At 51.9% G+C, this 23,145-nt stretch overlaps 1 protein-coding gene across 1 annotated transcript in view; it reads right to left on the reverse strand.

Annotated features, from left to right (window-relative positions):
- The window catches only part of ZCCHC24 (zinc finger CCHC-type containing 24), a 63,805-nt gene that overhangs the window by 35,321 nt on the left and 5,339 nt on the right, over window positions 1-23,145 (reverse strand). The window contains exon 2 of the mRNA XM_058696821.1: window positions 15,968-16,168. Within this exon, the coding sequence (XP_058552804.1) occupies window positions 15,968-16,168 (201 nt within the window). The remainder of the gene's footprint in view (window positions 1-15,967; window positions 16,169-23,145) is intronic.

Consider the following 23,145-nt stretch of genomic DNA (forward strand, 5'->3'; position numbering starts at 1 on the left):
GCAGCAGAAGCAGCTCACATTGCTGAGCGCTCACTGTGCACCAGGACTCCCTGGGCCCACCGGCCCCTGCCCCGAGATCCTAATCAGAATACAAAATACTAAGCTGGACGTGTGAGGATCTTTGGGGGACACAAAGGAGGGAGTGACTGCCAGATGAGAAGAGCTCAAAAGGTTTGTGGGAGGAGGGGAACCCTGGCCCGGTTTGAGCTTCGTGTTCCCCAGCAAGGGGCAGAGGGGCTCAGGCTTCCGTCCGCTTTGACTCCTCGTCATCATGCTCATGCCTTGGAAACACAGCCCCCTCCTCACCATCACCCCAACTTGTGGCATGAGAGACACCGGCTCCCATACAAAGCGTCCCTCCTTAGCCAAAGCCAGGGAAGCGCCAGGAGACAAGGCAGCTAGGAAAGCCTGGGGCAAGGGCGGGGGGCACGCTTTCTCCGCAGCCTGATCTCTGCCCAGGTCAGAGCACAGCAGGTGCATCGTGTGTCCTAGTGGATGGACCCATTCTTGTGGGCAGAGAGGGGCAGTGGGAAAGGCTGGGCCCCTGGAATTGGGCAGATTTGGCCTGATCCTAACCAGCTCTGAGACAAATTCCTTAACCTCTCTGTGCTGCTTTCTTACGAAACAAAAGAAGGAAGAAAGGAAGTGAGGGAGAGACGAAGAGAGAGAAGAAGGGGGCAGACAGACTGCAGAAACAGTCCAGGCTGGAGTGAGAATCCTGTCAGCCAGTGATGGAGGCGCTTGGTAAGCCAGGCAAGAGGGAGGTCTTATGTCTGCCGGCTCCCCACCCCACTCCGTGGGCATTCCTTCCCTGCCCCCACTGCCCCATTTCTCTGCAGCCCAAACCTGAGCATGGGGGGCCTGTGGGGAGAGAGCCCAGCTCCTACAGGCAGGCCAGGTCAGCCGTGCCAAGTCCCCAAAACCAAAGCCACGGGATGTAGGAGAGTCCAATGCAGCCTCGGTCCCCAGGTGTCACCCCAGACGTGGTAGGAAGGGATGCTGCTGCTGTCCCAAATGTATCTCCAAGACCGGGCACAGAAGAGGGCAGGGGCCAGGGCAGCCCCCAGGCAGGCATGCAAGCCCCCAGAAGCCCACGTACCCTCGCTCACCTCTAACCATTCTGGCAAACATTCTGTAAACGGCTGCTCCCTGGGTAGATGGGCAAACGGCCCGACTTTACAGTTTTCCAAGCATGTTTGCTTGCCTTGCCACCTGGATCTCACAGAGGCCCTGACACGGCTTTCTGGCTGGCCCAGTCATTCAGGGGCTCCAGCAGTGTGTGGGCTCAAGGGCAGGACAGACTCGGCCAAAGCTGAACAGCCACTGAGGGGCAGGCCTGGGATGGGAGCTCAGGGCTTCTGACCCCAATGCCCATGCGTGCCCCCTCTGCAGCCAAGCAGACACAGACCCTGCCTGGGGTCGGGCCCCCGGAAAGTAGGAGAGAGGGTTGTGTGAGGACCAGCCCGGGGCGGGGCAGGGCTCAGCAGGGCAGGGGGCATGGAGGGGCACAGGAAGATGCTCAAAGGAGAGGCTACATTTGGGCTGGGCTGGGAGAAGAAGATGGAGAAAACGAGAGTGAATTACCAGCCGAGGGCACGGCACAGGCAGAGTCCTGGGGCCTGGGAAGGCTCGGCAGAGCTCAAATGGCAAACGGACGGGGACTGCCTCCCGGAGCCGCACTGGGGCCACATTCCAGGACTGGGGCAGAGCAGAGCCCGCATAATGAGGGGAACTGTCTGTCCTCTGGGAACTAGACAGAGAGGCAGTACAGGTTGAGAGGCCACTGAAGGCCTGCGGTGGGGAGCTGGTCATGAAAAGTGGGGCTCAGAGAGAAGAGCCTAAGGGTCTAGGATGGCTGGGGAGGTGAGTGAGGGAGGAGGGTTCAGGCTGGGCTCTGAAGGAGGGTACGAGGGAAGAGATTAGGGAAGGGCACTGCTGCAGGGTCAGGGAGGGGGGAACGGCATGAGCAAAGGCAGAGGCTGAGAGTCCCAGGTGCGCATGTGGACATGCAGGTGTGGGTGTGCACCTGTGTGTGTGGTTAAGCGGCCTGGCAGGGGTGAGGTGGGGAAAAGGAAAGAGGAAGGTTCGGCGCCTGTTTCGTCTCAGGCTGCTTCTCATCTACCTCACACCCACCCTGTAAAGCCGGGCTCTTTACAAATGAGGGCAGATAAGGCCCAGGAGGCCCAGCGATGTCCCAGGTAACACTAACAAGAGCTGTCATTTACTGGACGCCAAGCTCTGTATCAGTTGCTTTGCCCACACATTTCCCACAAACACCCTACAAGGTAAGTGGGCCCATTTTACAGATGCCTGGGTGCAGGTGTGCAGTGTGCACAAGGACCCGCGGCCGGGAAAGGGCAGAAGTGTGGTCCGAGCCCAGCTCTGTGAAATTCCGCTGCCCTGCACTCTCCCGTCCTCAAGGAGCATGAGGGGGTCGAGGGATGACCTCGTCATAACCTTCACAGGGCCTGGAGAACCACCCTGAGCTACCCCAAGAGGAAAACAACTGTATGTGAGGTGCAGGCCAAGAGCCTGGCACACAGGAGGCCATGGCAGGTGAGGAGTTAATGAGAGAGTAAATGGGGTCCTTTGGGCATTGGGAGGAGAGAGGTCCCTTTGAGCTTGGAGGATAGGAAAAATCAGAGAAGGCTGCCTGGAGAAAGCGACACTGGGGAGCTATTTCGTCCAAGGATGCAACTGCTTGGCTCCAGACCTCCATCTATTAAGCCCTGCAGGTGGTTCAAGGACCACAGCAGGTCCTGGCTCCCAGTTCTGCCAGCATCCCTGCCCCTCCAGCCCAGGGGCAGAGGATTGAGAAGGTAAGGCCAACTGACATGGCACGATTGCTGGGGGTTCCGAGTCACCATCTGTGGTCCACTTAAAAGGAGAACTGACAGCTGAGGATGTGAAACCAGCCCCTTGGACTCTTTCCTGCCAGGCCTGGGACAGCAGGAAGGATGTACAAGTGGCTGCCCAGGGAGCCCCCACGCCCTGCACCCCACCCCTCCATCCCTCCCCACCCCCCGCAGCTGCTCCCACTTGTCTGTGCCAGGGCCAGCAGTCGGCTGCCTGGGCCAGAGGGGAGTTGACAGCCCACAGGAGGCCTTGGGCACCTTCCGGCCAGCCCCAGTGACCTCCTCCTGGAGCTCCTACTTGGGCCAAATGGAGCTTCCAGGACCCAGTCCCTGCCTTCCTGCCCCTCAAGCAAACCTGGGTAACCCAAAGTCATAAGAGCCGCCCCCGCCCCCATCCAAAGGCTCCTGAGAAAGCGCACGCGTGACGATCACACGACCCCAGAGGCAGCCCCCTCTGTGGGACCAGGGTGGGATGGGGGGACAGGGTCCCCCCTGATAAGCCCACAGCCCTGAAGCACTTTCTCAGACCTCTGGAATGTCTTAAAATGGTCTGAAACAGCCGAGCTGAGGCTTAACAATAACAATGGTCAATAACACAACCACAACCACTAACACGGTGCATGCGAGGTGCCAGGCTCTCTGTGCAGCAATTCAGATAAAAGTAACTCATTTATCCTCACAACATCCCACAATCTTCATCTTACAGAGGAGGAAACTGAGACCCAGAGACATCCCGTTAATTTTCCCACAGACACGCAGCTAACACAAAACAGTGCTAGGGGTTCAACCCAGGGGCGCTGGGGTCGGGAGCTGTGCTCGGAACTACCATGCCGCAAGGAAGGGGACTCAGAAGGCTACCACACTGGGTCTGGGGTCCTTCTCCAACGTCAGCACCTGTGCCAGTCGGGAGCCCCAACACCATCCCCCACCCACACCCATCCCGGCTAACATTCCCCGAACGCTTGAGACATTCCGGGTCCTGTGCCAAGCGCTGGAACATCACAGCCCAAGCCCCTTGGCCGCTCAGCCAGCCCCAGGGTTTGGCAGGAACGCTGCGATACCTGTTATGTGCACACGCAGGCCAGCAGCCGTGGGCCAGCCCTTCCTCGCTGGAGTCACAGAATGACACTGTCTTGCCTTCCTCCTTACTTTCTTCCTTCCTCACTCTATTGATCTTTCATAGCATGTAATCCTGGCCCTGTGCTGGAAAACCTCAGTTTCCCCACCAGCACACTAATGGTCTTGAGCCCAAGGATCTGCAGGGAAAATCCTGCGTACCTTCCGTCCCTCTCTGCCTGTCCCCTCTGGGCCCAGAGGAAATCCAGGCTTGCAGTGAGGTCAGGGCTGGAATGGGGGGCTGGAAACCCCAGGTGGAGATCAGACATAGGCTGGTGGCCACAGCCCTCCCTGCCTCCTTCAGAACCCCATGGACACCAGTCTTCTTGGGCCTGGGGAGCAGTCCAAGGTCTAGGGTCCAGGAGCTGTAGAGATCGGAGTGGGGGAGAAGGGGGCCTTGACCAACTTTCCCCTTTCCCCTGCCTCTTGTCCCTCACTCGAGCGAGACCCTGAAACTATTCACATCCCGCCTCTAAGGTTTCAGCTATCCTAGGATCGATTCTCTCCCTGCTCTATTTTTCTTCTTCTTTTGCAATCTCCAAGTAACCCGAGCTGCCAGATGGGTGGGGGCGATGATTGTTTTCTGTCTGACATCTGGATTTCATTAGCAGCCCTGGGCATGCTGACTCAGGAACAGCAGCTCCCCTGGGCTCAGGCCCTCCCCAGACCCCTCATGGCGCCTGGTCCTTCACCGGACATGGGAGGCACAGGTGATGGCACCCCTCGGGCCTCCCCCAAAGGTATAAGCAGCCCTCCACCCCCACAAGAACATTGTGGGAGTGACAGAGCCTGAGAGCTTGGAGAATTTCTGCTCATAGCTCAGTGCCTGATGGGAGGCTGCCAGGCCGAGTGTGGCCGGGCCTGACCGCCATGAAGTGTGGACAGAGGGCTTAGAGATAGGACACTGGGTCCTGGCCGTACTGCCCTCATCGACGCCCCAGCCTCCATTCATACAGAGATGCTGAGTGGGCCATCGAGGCAGGGAGTCCTGCACTGGCCCCAAATCGCAGATACACTTTGGAGAGGAGGAATGGTGGCCCAGAGTAGTCACCATGCCCCAGAGATGATACTTTCTGACAGTGTCTGGAATTTTCCCCCCCACCTCCAACCTTTGCTCACCCTCCCTTGTCTAATATCTGGTCTTATCATCTGTCCACGTTACTGGACTGGTTTTGTTTACAGTCTTGCTTCCTCCAGCCCGGCCTCCAACCTGCCACCAGTGAGCTTTCAAAATGCCAATCCGAGCATGTCACCTAAACCGTTGGATGGCTTCTCCCTGCCCTCCAGATAAAGTCCAAGTTTGTGCAGCTTGGCACACAGGCCCTTCACCACCTGCTGTGGCCACACCTCCCCCTCCTCCCCGCAGGCACCCAGAGCCCCAGCCATAGCCAAGGGCTCGCGGTTCCCGGAAAGCATACCCTCGTTATTTACACACTTGCTTGGAAGCCTTCCCCACCCCAGTTCTAGACTCCTCCTCTCTGAGGTTTCACATGAAACCCCAGGCTGAGCTGGTCCTTCGCTGCAAACCTCAACCATGGCCCTGGTCACCCTGAACAGCCAATAGTGTTTCTGTCTATCCCACTGAGGACAGAGATAGGGTCTTATCTACAACTGGTCTGGCATACAGGAGCAGCTTAGAAAGGGTCAGGCAACTGAAGTGTGGCCAGGGCCCAGCTCCATCTTGGACAGACTATATGTCCTGGGCAGAGGTGGCACCGAGCCAAGCCCCCACTACAAACACACATACTCACGCAGGTTCATGTGCAGCTGGCTCGGAGCAAAATGCTACCACTTACAGCCTGCCACGCTGGTGTGCAGAAGCCAACAGGAGACGCACCGATAACCCTGCAGGTGGGCCCAGCAGACAGCAACCGTGCCTCTCGTACAGCCAGCTGGGATTTTTGCTGGCACCACAGCTGCAGCCCTAACCCACTCTGGCCTCCCTGACAGACTCCCTGGGGCTGGGCCAGCAGTGCGATCTTCCACACACAACAACGTGGCCAGACCAGGCCTATTATGGCCTCTGCTCACCTCATCCTTGTCCCTCCTTATTTCCAGTAACCCATCTTTGTAAAGAACCCCAACTTTCTGAGAGCATGGAGATCAAAGTCTGGACGTTAAGGCCGATAGATCATAGAACCTAATTTAAAAAGCATGGGCTCGGGGCGCCTGGGTGGCTCAGTCGGTTGGGCGGCTGACTTCGGCTCAGGTCATGATCTCGCAGTCCGTGAGTTCGAGCCCCGCGTCAGGCTCTGTGCTGACAGCTCAGAGCCTGGAGCCTGCTTCAGATTCTGTGTCTCCCTCTCTCTGACCCTCCCCCGTTCATGCTTTGTCTCTCTCTGTCTCAAAAATAAATAAACGTTAAAAAAAAAATTTAAAAAAAAAAAAAAAAAAAGCATGGGCTCTGGCATGAAGAAGGCCTGAGTTCCAATTCTATCTTTGCTGTTTACTAGCTATGTGACTTTTGACAAGTCATTGGACTGCTCTGGGCCTCAGTTTTATCATCTGGCAATTGACCGGATAGAGTTTTGGAGAGAATTAAGTGAGTTAATACATACTGCACATCTAGCTCAGTGGTCAACTCAATGCTTACAGACTATTATCATTGCTGTTAATGTTGTTGTTGCCCTTGAACTGGAGACCTGGCACAGGGTCGAGACAGCAGCAGGGGCAGGTTTTTCAAGAACCAAATGGCAGACTTTCTTGACTCCTGGACCTTCCAGGGCCAGTGCTGACACTGGCTGGAGAGGGACCCTGGTGCAGGCACAGCCCCACCCCACAAAGAGGGGCTGCCCTTCAGCATCACTGGTAATTGGTTTCCAGCACCTTCCGCATCCGCTTCAGGGGGCTCCCAGTCTTCCTGTAGTGCCTAATCCCCCTCACACTGTCCCTGGGACATATGAGAAGCCCCATCTGTCCGATGGCTGAACTGGACACCTCTCTCCACCCTTAAGGTTGGAAAAGAATCAATTAACAGAGTACCAGGTTCCTGTATACTCAGTAGCGTGTCCTGGGCTCAGCTCTGCCCTGGACAGATTATGTGTCCTGGGCACAGAAGGGGCACTAGGCCAAGCCCCCACCACAAACACACATACCCACGCAAGCTCACGTGCAGTTGGCTCAGACAAAGTACTGCCATTCAGGTCTCTGCAGCCTGCCACACTGGCTTGCAGAAGCCAACATGAGATGCACAGATAACCTTGCAGCTGGGCCCAGCAGGCAGCAACCATGCCTCTTGCACAACCAGCTGGGATTTTTGCTGCCATAGAGCTGGCAGCCCCTACCCATCCCGGCCTTCCTGACTGCACCGGGGGCCTCAGAGTATCTCCTGTTCCTGTCCCACCACCCAGGCCATTGGCAATGAATGCTTTAACCACACTCTCACTGCTGTCTCACTCGGAGACCGGAGCTCCACAGGCGGCTTCAGGACCTAGTCAGGGTTGCCTAGAATTCTCCACATTCTGCTCCCAGTTGGACCATTTAAGATCTTAAAAGCATTCAGGTCACTTAAAAATCATTCCACAAAAGGAGAGGAGAGAAAGGAGCAGAAAAAAATATTTGAAGAAATAATGGCTGAAAACTTCCCAAGTCCAGTGAAAAACTTTAAGCAACACATCCAAGCAGCTCAATAGACTCCAAGTGAACACGAAGAGATCCACAAATAGACACATCATAGTAAAACTGCTGAAAACTAAAACAAGGAGATGTTGAAAGCTGCAAGAGGAAAATGACATGTCATTTACAATGGAATTCTAACAATGTTAACAACTGACTTCTCATCAGAAATGATGGTGGCCAGAGGGCAGTGGGGTAACAGTCAGTGTGGTCAAAGATTAAGAAAACAAAACAAAAAAATCCAAAAAACAAAAAAAAAAACCCTGTCAGCCAAGAATTCTATACCCTGCAAAGATATCTTTTAAAAAAATGAAAGGGAGATAAAGACATTCCCAGATAAACAAAAACACAGAATTCATTGCTGACACACACTTTCAAGAAATACTATAGGAAGTTCTTCAGGCTGAAAGCCAATGACCCCAGACATAACTCAAATACACATTAAATAAACAGGAGTTCTAGTAAGATGATTATGTAATTATAAAAGATAGCACATATGCATATTTCTTGTCCTTTCTTCTCTGATTTAAAAAGCAGATGTAGGGGCACGTAGGTAACTTAGTCAGCTAAGCCGTCTGACTTTGGCTCAGGTCATGATCTTGCAGTTCGTGAGTTTAAGCCCAGCATCGGGTTCTGTGCTGACAGTTTGGAACCTGGAGCCTACTTCAGATTCTGTGTCTCCTTCTCTCTCTGCCCCTCCCCCACTCACGCTTTGTCTCTGTCTCTCAAAAATAAATAAACATTTTAAAAAACAATAATAAAAAGCAAATGTAGAAAACAGTATGTATGTAATGTATTACTTGTGTTATAATATATAGAAATATATATTATATATTTATATATAGTGGTAAGATATTTGCCACTAATAGCACAGAGAAGGCAGGTAGAAGCAAATCTGTCTTGGGCCAAGGAAATTACTCCAGGTGATAAACTGAGTCCACAGGAACAAATGAAGAGATCTAGAAACTGGAAATAAAAAGCTACCGTAACAAAAACTGTGAACGTACAATTGTTCTCTTTTCTTCTTCCAGTTTCTCTAAGACACAGAAAATAATATAAAGGAAGAATTATAACAAGTATCATTTAATTACAACACACATAGATGGAACATGTAGAACAATAATGCCACAAACATCAGAAAAAGAGAACAGAGCTATAAAGGAGTGATATTTCTATATCTTATTGGAATTAAGTTGGTATAAATCTGAAGCAGATTTTATAGGTTAAGATATGTAAAATAAGCCTGAGAGCAGCTTTAAAAAAAAGTGAAAAAAATCATTAAAGAAATTAAAAAGTGTACATTAGAAAAGTATCACTTCATGCAAAAGGAAGCAGTACAGGAGAAACAGAGGAACAGAGAAGACATGAGTAATTCAGAAAACAAAAAGATAGCAGACCTAAATATGACTATATCAACAATCACATATATAAAAAAGAGCATTAATTGTTGATAATATGAATGGATCAAACAATCCAAACAAAAGGCAGGGATTTTCAGAGTGCATATAAAAAGTAAACCAAGATCCAACTGCATGCTGTCTACTGGAGACACAACTTAGATCTAAAGATATGAATATAATTTAGATCTAAAGGTATGAACATATCTTCATATGAAGATATGAAGTAAAATGATGGACAAAGATCTATCGTGTACACAGTAACCATAAGGAAGCTGGTTATACTAACATCAGACAAATTTGACTTTATTATTTTTTTTTAATTTTTTTTTTTAACGTTTATTTATTTTTGAGACAGAGGGAGACAGAGCATGAACGGGGCAGGGGCAGAGAGAGAGGGAGACACAGAATCGGAAACAGGCTCCAGGCTCTGAGCTGTCAGCACAGAGCCCAACGTGGGGCTCAAACTCACGGACCGCGAGGTTGTGACCTGAGCTGAAGTCGGACGCTTAACCGACTGAGCCACCCAGGCGCCCCCAGACAAATTTGACTTTAAAGCAAAAAATGTTGGGGCGTCCGGGTGGCTCAGTCAGTTTAGCGCCAAACTTTGGCTCAGGTCATGATCTCGCAGTTCATGGGTTCAAGCCCCGCATTGGGCTCTGTGCTGACAGCTCAGAGCCTGGAGCCTGCTTCAGATTCTGTGTGTGTGTGTGTGTGTGTGTGTGTGTCTCTCTCTGCCCCTCCCCCACTTGCGCTCTGCCTCTATCTCTCTCTCAAAAAGTGAATAAACATTAAAAAAAAAAAACTTTTTTAAACAAAAAATGTGACTAGAGATAAACAGGGACACTTTATCATGATAAAAGGATCAATTCATCAGAAATTGATAGACACAGATGTAGCTAACAAGGGAGCACCAAAATACATGCGATAAAAACTGGCAGAATTGAAGAAAAAAACAGTCAATTCAACAATAATAGAGATTCCAATACTCCTATACTTACAATAATGGATACAAGAATGAGGTAGAACATTAGCAAGGGGACAGAAGACATGAAGAACACCACACCAACTAGACCTAACAGACACCTACAGAACACGCCAACAAACAATGGCAGGACTCATTCCCTTCTCAAGTGCCCGTGAACTGTTCTCCAGGACAGCCCAAAGGCTATGAAACAAACCGCAACAAATTTAGAAGCACTGAAATAACACAAAGTGTTATTTAACCACAATGGAATAAAACGAGAAATCATTTTTAAAAGATACTTGGGACACTCGCAAATAATGTGGATATTAGACATCACACTTCTAAACGACCAGTGGGTCACAGAAGAAATCACAAGGGAAATCAGAAAATACTCTGTGATGAATGAAAATGAAGACACAACATAGAAAGTTATGAGATGCAGCTCAGAGGAAAATTTGGACCTGTGAACACCAATATTAAAAACAGAAGAGGGGCTCCTGGGTGGCTCAGTCGGTTAAGCATCTGACTCTTAATTTCAGCTCAGGTCATGATCTCATGATTCGTGAGATTCAGTCCCACATCAGGCTCTGTGCTGATAGCACAGAGCCTGCTTGTGATTCTGTCTCTCCTCTCTTTCTGCTCCTCCCCTGCTCACACGGGCACATGCACTTCTATTTTACAAATAGAAGAAAGAGGGGTGCCTGGGTGGCTCATTTGGTTGAGCATCCAACTCTTGGTTTCAGCCCAGGTCACAATCCGGGCATGGGATCGAGCCCTGCATTGGGCTCCGTGCTGAGTGTGGAGCCTACTCGAGATTCTCTTTCTCTCTCTCCTTCTGTCTCTCTGCCCGACTCATGCTCTCTCTCTAAAATAAAATAAAATAAAATAAAATAAAATAAAATAAAAATTTTTAAATAAAATAAATAAAAATAGAAGAAAGATGTAAAATCAGTAACCTAACTTTCCATCTTACAAAACTGGACAAACAGCAGACTAAACCTGAAATAAGCTGAAGGAAGGAAATAATAAAAGTTAGAATGAAAAATTGAAAGCAAAGACTCAGATATTTGCACACCCATGTTCATAGCAGCATTATTCACAATAGCTGAAAGATGGAAGCAATCCAGGATAGATAAATAGACAAACAAAATGTGGTCTACACACACACACACACACACACACACACACACACTCACACACACACGCACACACACACACATTATTTGGCCTTTAAATGAAAGGAAAATTTGAAACTTGCTACAACATGAATGAACCTTGAGGACATTATGCTAAGTGAAATAAACCAATCGCAAAAGGACAAATACTGTGTGACCCCACTTATGTGAGGTACCTAGAGTAGTCAAAATCATAGGAACAGAATGTAGCATGGTAGTTGCCAGGGAATAGGGGAAGGAAGGAAGTGGGGGGAGATTATTGCTTAATGGGTACAGAGTTTCACAAAATAAAGAGAGTTCCACGGATGGATGGTGGTGATGGTTGCCCAACAGGTGAATATACAAGTGACCCTTGCACAGTGTGGGGGCTGAGGTGCCAACCACCAAAATAGTCACAAATATGTGTATAACTCTTGACTCTCCCCAAACTTAACTACTAATAAATAGCCTTACCAATAACATAAATAGTCAACCTATATTTTGTATGTTACATGCATTCTATACTGTATATAATCAAGTTTGCTAGAGAAAAGAAACTGTCATTAAGAAAATCATAAGGAAGAGAAAATACATTTACTGTACTGTATGGTTTTTACTGAAAAAAATCCATGTATAAATGGACCCACACAGTTCACACCAATGTTGTCCAAGGGTCAACTGTATTTCATGCCACTGAATTGTACATGTAAAAATAGTTAAGATGGTAAATTTTATGTTGTATTTATTTTACCACAATTTTTTAAAAGATTACAGGGGAAAGTAATGTAATAGAGAACAGAAAAAACAGTACAGGCAATCAACTAAACCAAAAGTTGGTCTTTTGAAAAGTTTAACATAACTGACAAACACATAGCTAGATTGACCAAGAAAAAAAAAAAAGACAGAAAAAGAGAGAGAAGGCTCAAATCACATGAATCAGAAACAAAAGAGGGGGACATTATAACCAACTATTGAAATGAACAGGATTATAAGAGAATATTATGAACAGGTATATGCCAGTAAATTCAATAACTTAGATGAAATAAACAAATTCTATAAAGAAACAAACTACAGAAACTGACTCAAGAAGAAATAGAAAACCCAAATAGACTTATGACACACAAAAAAGACTGAATTCATAATTGTAAAAATCTGCCCACAAAAGAAAGCCCAAGCTCAGATGGCTTCACAGGTGAGTTCTACCAGACACTAAAGAAGAGTTAATATTAATTCTTCACAAGCTCTTCCAGAAAATAGAACAAGATGGAACACTTCCCAAATCATGGAACTGATAAATGCTATTACATGGATGAACCTTGAAAGCAATATGCTAAATGGAAGAATCCAGTGACAAACAACCACACATTATATGATTCTCTCTGTGTGAAATGTCCAGCATAAGCAAATCCTTAGAGATAAAAAGTAGATTATTGGTTGCTAGGGGTTGGGGAATCAGGAGGTATGATAGCTAAAGAGTATGAGGTTTCTATTTGAGATGACAAAAATGATGTAGAGGGGCACCTGGGTGGCTCAGTCAGCTAACATCCAACTCCTGATTTCGGCTCAGGTTATGATCTCACCGTTAGTGAGTTTGAACCCTGCATGGGCTCTGCGCTGACAGAGCAGAGACTGCTTGAGTTTCCCTCTCGGTCTCTGCCCCTCCCCCACCTGAACTCTCTCTGTCTCTCTCAAACTAAATAAATAAACTTTAAAAAATGTTCTCTAATTGGGGTGCCTGGCTGGCTCACTTGGTAGAACATGTGACTCTTGATCTTGGGTTCCTGAGTTTGAGCCCTACATTAGGGGTAGAGATTACTTTAAAAAATACGACCTTTTAAAAAAATATTCTATAATTGATTGTGGCAATGGTTGCACGGCTCTGTGAATATACTAAAAATTACTGACTTGTCCACTTTCAATGGGTCAATTATAGGGTATGTGAATTATATCTCACTAAGGGTGTTACCAAAACAAGCATTCCCATTCCACTTTTAAATATTTTATATATGCTGAACTCATAGCATCCCATGTGACAAAAGCCTTGTCCACCCATTCCGCCATTCCAGAAGACCTGTACTGAGCACCTGTGTGTGATATCTCGGGCCAGCATGGCGGTAGAGAGATGAATCTAGCCCAGCACCTGCCCCTGGAGTTTGTGGTCAGGTGAGGGATGGGAAGCATCTAATTATATTCCAGCCTGCCAAAATACCTAGTACCTTGCCAAATACCTCACCTGGTACCTCTCCACTGTGACCCGAGGGAGAAAAAAAAAAAAATAATGCTAACCAACATTTATTGAGCGCTTACTGTGTGCCAGACATTGTGCTAAGCACTTTCCATGGATTAGTTCCTTGAATCTGCACAAGAATCCTATGAGTTAGTGTCCTCATCAGCTTCACTTTACAGATGATAAAACTCTCATGAAAGGTAGAGGGAGGTCCTCAGGCCCGCAGGAGTCTCTGATAGAATCCGGTTTGAGAAGGAGCTGGAAGAGGGCCTTGACCCGCTCAAGAGGGAAACTGAGGCCCCACAGGGCCTGGGCATCTCAGCCTGGGTTGGAATGAATGCTCAAGAAAGCAAAGAGCACTGAAGTCCCAAGACTGGGGTTCTCACGTATATTTTGCCCTCTCCTCAGCACTTCGCCTCTTTGAGACTCTGTTTGTCCATCTATAAAATGGGTACTCCTACTAAACTGTAAGATGCAGTACTCCCACTTCTGCAGGCAGAGTTCAGAGCCCTGCAGGGGCTAAGTGAATATACTGTGCAATCCAGATAAAGGAATATAGAGGAAGAACCAGGTTTTTCACTGTGCTGGAAATCGAGAGGCACTGACATTGAGGTCAGGGACACTCTGCCCCCTCGTTAGAAGAGTTCTGGTGCCTTCTGGAGAGAGGGTTGGGCATGCGCGAGCGTGTGCACACACACACGTTCCTCCACCTCTGCCTCATCATCCCTTGCCTTTGGATAGTGGTCACCCTTCTTCCACCAACCCGCCAACCCCACTCAAGCCCTCCTCCTGGAAGCTTTCCCAGGCTTCCAGCTCAGCACAGGCACACCTCCTTAGAGCCCCAAGAACCCCTGTTGGGGTCTGAATGTCACCTGCCTGCCGGGGTGAAAATTCCAGCTCCTCCGCTGACTGGCTCAATGATCCTGTGTGAGTGCCTGACTCACACAAAGCATCACGTAACATGAGGCTAATGAGAGACCTGACATGCCGGGTAGTTGTGAGCAAAGGCTGTAGGCAGGAGATGATGAGGTATGGTGACTGACTGAGAGTGCTCTCACAGGAGCGCAGCTGGGGAAGTTACGAGGGGCCGCTGCCCGGGTGGGCCATGGGCATATCCTTGAGGAGCAACCAGATTCTTAGCTGCCTGTTTGCCCCTGGACCCATCCAGAGAACCTCTAGGGAGTAGGGGCCTTACCCTCTGCTGAGATCCCCTCGTGCCAAGGGCCCCTGGCTTACTGTGTACGCTGAGGCAGACGGGGCCCATTGGAGGGTGGGTCTGGAGGACAGCCGTCATGGGCCGGCCCCCATCCGCAAGGTCTGGGGTGGGCCTCTCTTAACCAGGGGTGGGGGGAGGAGGAGATCACTGGTATCCACAAATCACTGGGGATTTTACTAAAATGCAGTTATGTCGGGGGGGGGGGGCACCTGGGTGACTCAGTCGGTTGAGCATCTGACTTCGGCCCAGAGCCTGGAGCCTGCTTCGGATTCTGTGCCTCCCTCTCTCTCTGCCTCTGCCTCTCTCTCTCTCTCTCTCTCTCTCTCTAACTCAAAAATAAATAAACATTAAAAACATTTTTTTCATAAAAAAAAAAAAGGTTCTGCATTTCTAACAAGCTCCCAGGCGACACTGATGTGGCTATGCCTGGCCACACTTTGCACAGCAAGGACCTAACACGGGGCACGGCTGTTTCTGAGAAGAGGAGGAAGCAACAAGCCCGTCTTGGCCTCCCACTGGTCTGAAGGCACCCAGCCCCACCCAGCCACTCCCCAGGCTTCCAACATCTGGAGGGTAAGACTGCATGGATTTTCTGAGTTTCCAGGATCCCATTTCCATTACATATGTAAAATTAAAGTAAAAATACACATTATGAAAACATTAGAAAGTACGAAAAATAATAGGAAAAAAAATCACGGACCATCTTGTAACGTATTTAAAACAACGCTAACCTCTCTCCCCAAGATGCCAAAGCCATGTCGGTCAGAGAGTCCAAGGTCGTCTCATGAGTGGGATCTGACCCGCCCCGTCACAGCGAAGCACTGAGTGGGAGACAGGGGCTGCTCCCCACACTCTCCACCTCCTGGCACCCTTCCCACCCCGAGAGAGAGATATGCCCAGCCTGCAGTGCCTGAGGCCTTCACCCAGGCCTACCCTGGGGGGCACAGAGCCGGGGGCAAGGCCCTCTCAGCTCCCCGCTCCCAGGCAAGAGACTGAGGAAAACTGCCACAGAGGACGGGAGAGGTGGGGTCGGGGGGAGGGGGTGCACATCTGGATTCCTGGCCCAGAGCCCGCATTCCTTCCCTGTGAGTGTGAGGAGATGGGGGTCTCTCTCGGGAGAGCTGCGAGGAGGCGGCTGGCCCCGCTCCTGCCCCACTGTAACAGGACCCACCCTGGCAGGAAGACTGGGGACGTGAAGGCCCAGAACCTCATTTGGGGGCCCTTTACCCAGATTGCTCGCTAGATGGTGCAGGCTCAAGCTGGGGCTCTGTCCCATCCACACCAGCCAGCCCTGCCTCAGACATACCAGAGGGGACAAAAAGGTGGGAGACCAGAGGGCCGCGTGGCCACTGGTTCGTGGAAGGGGGCTCAGGGTGGGGGGTGGGGCACTGTTCTACCCACAGAAGCTGGGCGGCCTTACCTGGGGGCAGTCCTTGATGTAGTGTCCTTTGTTGAAGCACAGGTGACACAGGTAGTTGGGTGGGGGCCGCTTGCTGGGCTTGCGGGTCTCAGAGGTGAGGGTCAGGTCAGAGAAGTGCTCGGTGAGGGAGCTGAGGCCATCAGCGATGTTGTTGAGGGAGCCATAGGGCGAGGCGCTCTTGTACACACTGCTGCTCAGAGCCTGTGGGGGACAGAGGCTGTGAGGGCTCCCAAGGCCTGGGCACACTCGTTTGCAGCTGTGGCCTCAGGGGGAATTTCCGTGGGCATGTGCACACACATACACACTCGTGAATTCACACTGACTCTTTAGCTGCCCCTGGGCTCTGGTCGCCTGGAGCCTGAGTTCCGTGGGCAAGCCAGTTAACCACTCTGGGCCTCAGTGGCCCTGTCTGGAAAATAGGAATAATGATAGCTACCTCCCAGGGTTTCTGTGAGGCTAACATGAGGCCACAGATGTAAAGCACTTTCTCTCCCACCTGGCACTTAGGAACCCCTGAGTCCATGCTGCTGATGGTAATGATGATTAGCATTAGTTCTTTTACACACTGCCCGGAGGTAAGAAGGCGTAGCAGAGGGCAACCTGTTAGATTTGGGGCTTTGCCACTTACTGGTGGCATAACTTTAGACAAATCACTTATCTCTGAGCTGACTCAGTATCCCCCTCTTACAGGAAAGTGGAGCATCAGCTTACAGCATTGTTTCCATTGTACAGAAGAGAAGACTGAGGTTCAGCGCTCTGCCTGGTCTCCTATGGCACGAGGTCTGTGCAGACTGTGTCCGGGGAGCCCTCGGGCCGGCCCAGGCCCGCCCTCTGGGAGCCCAGGAGGAAGTGGCCCACTTCTCCCACCTCCAGCTGACAGGAACCAGATGTCTTGCCTGGCTTCAAAGCAGACACGGCCCAGGCCCCCTCTTGGTGTATACAGCCTCTATTTATAGGAGTCACGGGCTCTAGGCAGCCAGGCACACTGGAATTTAGCAAAGGTAGGGCCTGTGGTGAGGCTGGCAGGGAACAGCCACGGTACCCCCTTCCCGAGGCAAGGCTGAAGCTGGAAGGAGGCAGCTTCCCCAGGAGGGTCAATGACAAACCTGGGCATGGGGCTTGGGCATCCCCTGACCCCAGCTCAGGTATCAGGAGCTCCAGGAATGAACTACAGACCTCGGGGAGCCTTGGATCTAATAGGAAGACAGCCTTGTTCCTAGAAGTCCCCAGGCTGCCAGGGGAGGAGAGCCCCTGAGAGGAAGTTGCCTCAGGCTCCCTTACAAAGACGGGGCAGATGTGGGCCCAGAGTGGGGACAGTCCTTTCTGTGTTGCCTCAGTGTGGGCAGGGAAGGAGATGAGCTGAACGCAGGCCCCAGGGGATCAGGCACCCCTCCCCCCAACCAGGACAGACGTTACCTCAGCCCCCCTACTGGGTCTGTCTCTGGGGGTCTGGCACACCCCCCCTCCTAGAGGACACAGCCCTGGCCATCTGGGGGCCACCACTCTTCTTGGCTCCCTGGACACCCTGCTATGTGGACTGGGGCCAGCCCTTTCCCTCTCTGGGCCTCTGTTCCCTCTTGTGTAGGTTTACGCTGGAGCCTGGGGGAAAAAAGACACAGACACCACATCCAGGGCAGCGCGACTAAACACGCCGTCAGCCTATGGTGCCTGAGCACGGACCTCAAAGGCTCCTGATGACCGCCTCTGCTCCAGTGCTACCCAGGACCGGTGGACGATACCACGCAAACTTGCATTCAGTGTGAGGGTGGTTCTCCAGCTCTCAGATGAGCCAAGACAGAGTGGTTCATCCTGAGAGGCAGAGCCCCCCCCCCCCACCATCCTTGGAGGTGCGCGAGCCAATTCTGAGCAATCTTAAGGGGTGCGGGGAGGGGTCCAGTGGCAAGGGGATTAGATGATACCAGTCACATCTACTGAGCACTTACAATGTCCCGGGTACCGGAAACTTTACACGTATTAAGATAGCTGGTGCTCACCACAATCCCGTGAGTCACTGTCCCCATTTTACAGATTAGATGAGTCTGTCCAAACGTGTGTTGCATGACTCGAGAAACTTTTAACAAATACGGAGTACTGGGCCCCACCTCAGACCTACCACGGCAGTCACCTGGGACCAAGGGCCTGGAATCTACACTGTTTTACTGTAGTTAAGATCTACGTTACAGAAAGCCAACCGTTTTAATTATTACTTTTAAAAATTTGTTAATGTTCATTTATTTTGGGGGGGGGGGCAGAGAGAGAGGGAGTGACAGAATCCGATCCAGAGCTCCAGGCTCTGAGCTGTCAGCACAGAGCCCGACGAGGGGCTTGAACCCATGAACCCACATGAGATCATGACCCGAGCCGAAGCCGGACGCTTCACCGACTGGGCCACCCAGGCGTCCCCGTTTTAATTATTTTTTAAGTGTGCAGTCCAGGGGCACCAAATACATTCCCATTATTGGGCAAATTCACCACCATCAACTCGAGTACTTTTTCACCATCCCAAACTGAAACCCTCTCCCCAGTAAACACTAACTCCCGGCTCCCCCGCCCCCCGGCCCAAATCTGCTTTTTATAAGCTCCCCCAGGCAGTTCGGTACAGACAGCCCAGCCCTACCTGGCCTTGGGAGCACCTGGACTTTCCAACCACCGAGGTCTCTCCTTAGCTTGACTCGAGGCCTCTCCCCACCCGAACTGGCCTGAGGGAGAACAGCATCACCACAGCCTCCCAGAGAAAAGTTCATCCAAACAAGAAACTCCAAGCTCCAAATGGTGTGACTCATCCTCATGGCTGGGAAACGCAATTTCACAAATAACAACCCTCTTCGTTCCCCCACCCCCATTCTTTCTTTTCTTTCTTTCTCCCCTCCCCCTGTCACCCCCCTCTGGAGAAGATTTAAGCTAGTCCACAGGAATCGGGACTGTTTTGGTAGCAGACTGTCCAGAGGAAGGGGAAGTTTGGTGGGTGCCAGAAAGTGCATTAATTACACCCTGAACAGCCTCTCCCCCGTTTGTGGCCACACCGTCCTGCCCACGGGTGACCCCGCGGGTGTCCCTGGGCAGCCAGAGGCCTCTTAGCAGCCTGTCCCGTCCCTGGCAGCTTGACGCCCCCCCACCCACCAGCTCAGGCGCTCACAGCTTGTGTCGCACCGGCAGCCCCAGGTCAGAGAAGCGAGGTCAGAGCTCCTCACAGCCTCTCTCACCCCTAGTGTGCCCTGGCCTGGCCCTCCTGGCTGCTCCAGCTCCCTTCCCCCAGCCCCGGTTCAAGATGACACCACCTTAGAGCTGAAAGGACAGAGCAGGCAGCTGACTCGGCCACTCTCGTGTTCCAGATGGAGAAACTGAGGCCCAGGGGCACAGGCGAGGGCACACAGCCAGGCCTGAGGGCCAGGAGTCCTGCTTGCCGGCTGGCTGAAAGGGCGGGTGAGGCTGCAACCTGTTTCCTCTCCAAAGACCCAAGGAGCTGGGGCCGTGGAGGTGAAAGGCGAGTTGCCTCTTCCACAGCCTATGGCGACTGGATGGAGCAGAGGCCAGGACACGCGGTGTCCCCTCCCCTCCGGCTGCGGAGCGAGGCCTGGCCTCTTGGGCTTCCCGTCTGTAAAATGCAACATGGAACAGGGAAGGCGGGCAACACTGGTGATCCCTGCAGTCCTACTTCCTTAAGGTCCAGACCCCAGCTACTTAAAGACACCCCCGGAGCCTGCACACAGACGGCACTCAGTCGCCGTGGGCCCACCTGTTCTGAGTCCTGCTGCCTGGAGCTGGAGGGCAAGGCCCGGCAGGAGCAGCCCCTCGTCAGTCAGCCCCTAACTCCCAAACAGCCTCAGTGTCCCACGGGGCATCCGCTGTCCCCCCTCTAGTTCTGCACTTACTATCCCCACCCCCAGGATGCCCTCTCTGTGTCCATCCAAACCTCCTCCAGGACCTGGCTCCCAATCTGGTTATAACTTTAATGGTGTGGCCCTGAACCCACCCCCTCCTCCTACTCAGGCCTTGGGCTCCACGGGACAGTGTGAAAAGCACAGACTGAGGTGCTCCTGAGAGACGCCCTGCCTCCTCCGAGGGCCTCCTGGACCTCCCGGCCATAGCCCTGTCCTTCAGGACTAGGCCTGGTAGGGATCACCCCATGACTCAGCTGCCCTTGGCTGAAGGAGCTCTGAGGTCCTTCTCTAATCTCTTCATGCAGTAAGTCTCTTTGCTTCCCCGCGAGGCTGGGCATATCCAAAGGCAAAGATTCTGCAATGTCCCATCACCCCAGATTCCAGACTGTTCCTGCCGCTGCTCATACCTACAACTGTCCTGGGTGCAGATAATCACAGGCGCTGAAGGGCCAGGGGGCCCCACCTGACAGACGAGGTAATGGATGTCCTAACACCTTAGAGATATAGGTTGGGGTCTCCGAGTTGCCATGGACAAAGTGAAAGGCACTCTCACCCCAGATTAAGCTGCTCAGGGCACTGGTTGAGGGAAGCCCCACTACTGTGCTGAGTGGAAGCCTCTGGGCCCAGATCACCATCCTGGAGGAAGAGACCACCTTTCCCTCCCCCCTCCTCCCAGCAGCCAGCAGGTAGGGTGGGGTTTTCACACCATATCTGGGGGATAGAGCATCCAGCTTCTGCCCATTGCTAGAACTTCCCCAAGGCTCTGGCATGGCTGTTGCAGAAAAACAGAGGGGAAGATGCTAAAATCTATTCTGACCCTGCTTGTTTCGTACACTCGGCTGGATCCTTTCCCTTTCTTGGTTTTCTTATACCTGCAAGAACACCATTTGGATGGGCATTATTGGCTCCGTTTTACGGAGCTGGACACTGAGGCTCAGAGAGGCTGCATAACTCGCTCAAGGTAAAACAGCCACCATGTGGCTAAGGGGAGATTCTCAACATCAGTTGGCCTATTATATTTCGGCTCCCACATGACCTCCAAGGCTTAACTTCTCCTATGTTAAGGAGAGCCAGAGGAAAAGAACAGGTGTGGACCACTCTCCTTGGCCCTGTGACATCGTACTGTCAAGCCTCTTGGCCCTGGCAAGATGAGACACAAGCTTTTCTGGGCTACGTGAGGGGTCTAGGTCCTCGGGCTGGGGGTTCTGCGGGGGTGGAGGCAAGGATTTCCAGGGCTGACTCCCCACTCCCAGCCCCCAGGACAGTAAGAGGGCCTAGCAGGAGGGGGGCAAACAGGAGTCAGGGCAAGTGCATAGAAGCTTCCAAAGGCAGCCTAGAAGGAGAGGAAACCAGTGCAGAGAAGAGAGGAGAAACAGCCAGCAGAGATGGAACCATGCCCACAGAAAACAACGCAGCGATGGGCAAGGGCGAGGCAATGAGAAGGGGAACATCCGAGGAAGTCCTGCCCCTCCCAGGCCAGAGATGGCCCTGAAGTGGGGGGACTCTCTGATCCTAATCCCCAGCTCTGTGGGGGTCTTTCAACAGCTAGACAACTGCTTTTTTATCCCCAAAAGCCACCCCTATCCCCCGCTTCCATACACATAGATACGTGCATGAAAACACGCGTATACACGTACACACTCACACCCCTGTCTTTAACACAAGAAACCACTCATTTCACAAGTGACTCCGCCCCTTCTCCAAGGGGATCTGCACTTCTTCTCCCCCAGGGTCTGTCTGGGGCTCTTGCCCCCAGAGTCCCACACGAACAGGGAGAGGAGACAACCTGTTGATAGGATGGGGACTTGGCCAATGGGAGAGTGAATTCACATGTTGACTAAAGATTTCTCGGGTATGGTGAGAGCCCAGACCTGCTCCTGTTTCCAAGGTCCTAAGCTGACCTGTGGGCCAAGAAGGTGGCAGGCCTAGCCATGCCAGAGGCAGCAACCCCCCACCCAGAAACCCCCAGGGCACCACGGCCTCCCGGAGGCCCATTCACCCACGTGTGCAAAACACAATCCCTGTCCACAGCCAGAGCTCAGTGAAAGATTCTCACTTAAGGAAACAGTCCATGTTCTTTTTGGCAGGGGGAGTGGGGAGAGAGAAACGGGGAAAGGACCTGGAGAGGGAGGAGCACAGTGGCAGCAGGGCTCAGCTGAAAAGACCCAGGAAGACCCTCCCTCCCCATCTGGTCCCTCCTGCTCCCGCCCAGGTCACCGCTCACCTAAGAGGTGCTCCCATTCTGCAGCCATATGCACTCTGTGCAGCCAGAGCGTAAGCACTGGGGACCAGCTGTCTCTCACTTCTAGAACGCATTCGTGGAATGAGCACAGAAAGCATGAATTTGACAACCTAAGGACTGAAAGGCACCCTAATATTTAGCCAGTCTGGGAGTACCACCGAGGCTTGCAGCCTCTATAGAAGGGGGCCTTGATCTGAGATCTATTGTCGGCACGTGGGTGCCATGATCTTGAAATCACACGCAAAGGCGCGTGTCTGTGTGTGCCCGCATGCCTGTGCTCTGGGCACTCGCGCCGAGGAGAAGAGCTCGCGCTGTCTCCGATTCTCGAAGAGATCCACTACCACAGAAAGCAAGGAACCATGAGCACACCTAAGTTTCTGCTCGGACACCTCTAGCGACAGGGCTTTACTATCTCCCAAGTCAGCTCTTTCCAAGTAATCAAGCAAAATCCATAAACATTTCCCCTGTAAGGTGGAACAGGAGATGAGGTGAGGGGACGCACATCATCACAGGTCTAGAGAGGGAAGAGAGGGGGAGTAAGTGCAATGCCAATCATCCATCCACCCATCCACTCAGTGACCGAGCACCTACTAAGTCCCAGGCGCTGCCCGAGCATCGGCTGCTAGGACTTACAGGTTCGAGAAGCGTGCTGACGACGTAGCTGTCCAGACACACGCAAGTACAGAGTATGTCCCTCAGCAATAGCAATGGTCATGACACGCCTCCCCGGAAGCACGCACGGCGGGTCTGCCACGGGCCACAGAAGCCAGAGGGAGGTGTGCGCCCCGTGGCAGCTGGGGAAAGCCTCTCGGAGAAGGGGCAGCCACGTGCACCAGAAAGAAGTTGGAATCTGCCAAGGTGTTGAGGGCAGGCAAGACCCAGGGCAAAGCTTGGCGTCTGCACTAAGCTTCCCGGCATGGCCAGAGGAGGACAGAATAAAAGATTATACACCACCACACCCACGCCCACATATATACAGCGCAGATCAAGCCTCCTGAGACCTGAGCTGGGGCCCTGGAGCTGTCACTGATCCCCTGATCACTGATCCCATCCTC

The sequence above is a fragment of the Neofelis nebulosa genome, chromosome 13 (genome assembly GCF_028018385.1).
Source record: "Neofelis nebulosa isolate mNeoNeb1 chromosome 13, mNeoNeb1.pri, whole genome shotgun sequence".
NCBI classification, from domain to species: Eukaryota; Metazoa; Chordata; class Mammalia; order Carnivora; family Felidae; genus Neofelis; species Neofelis nebulosa.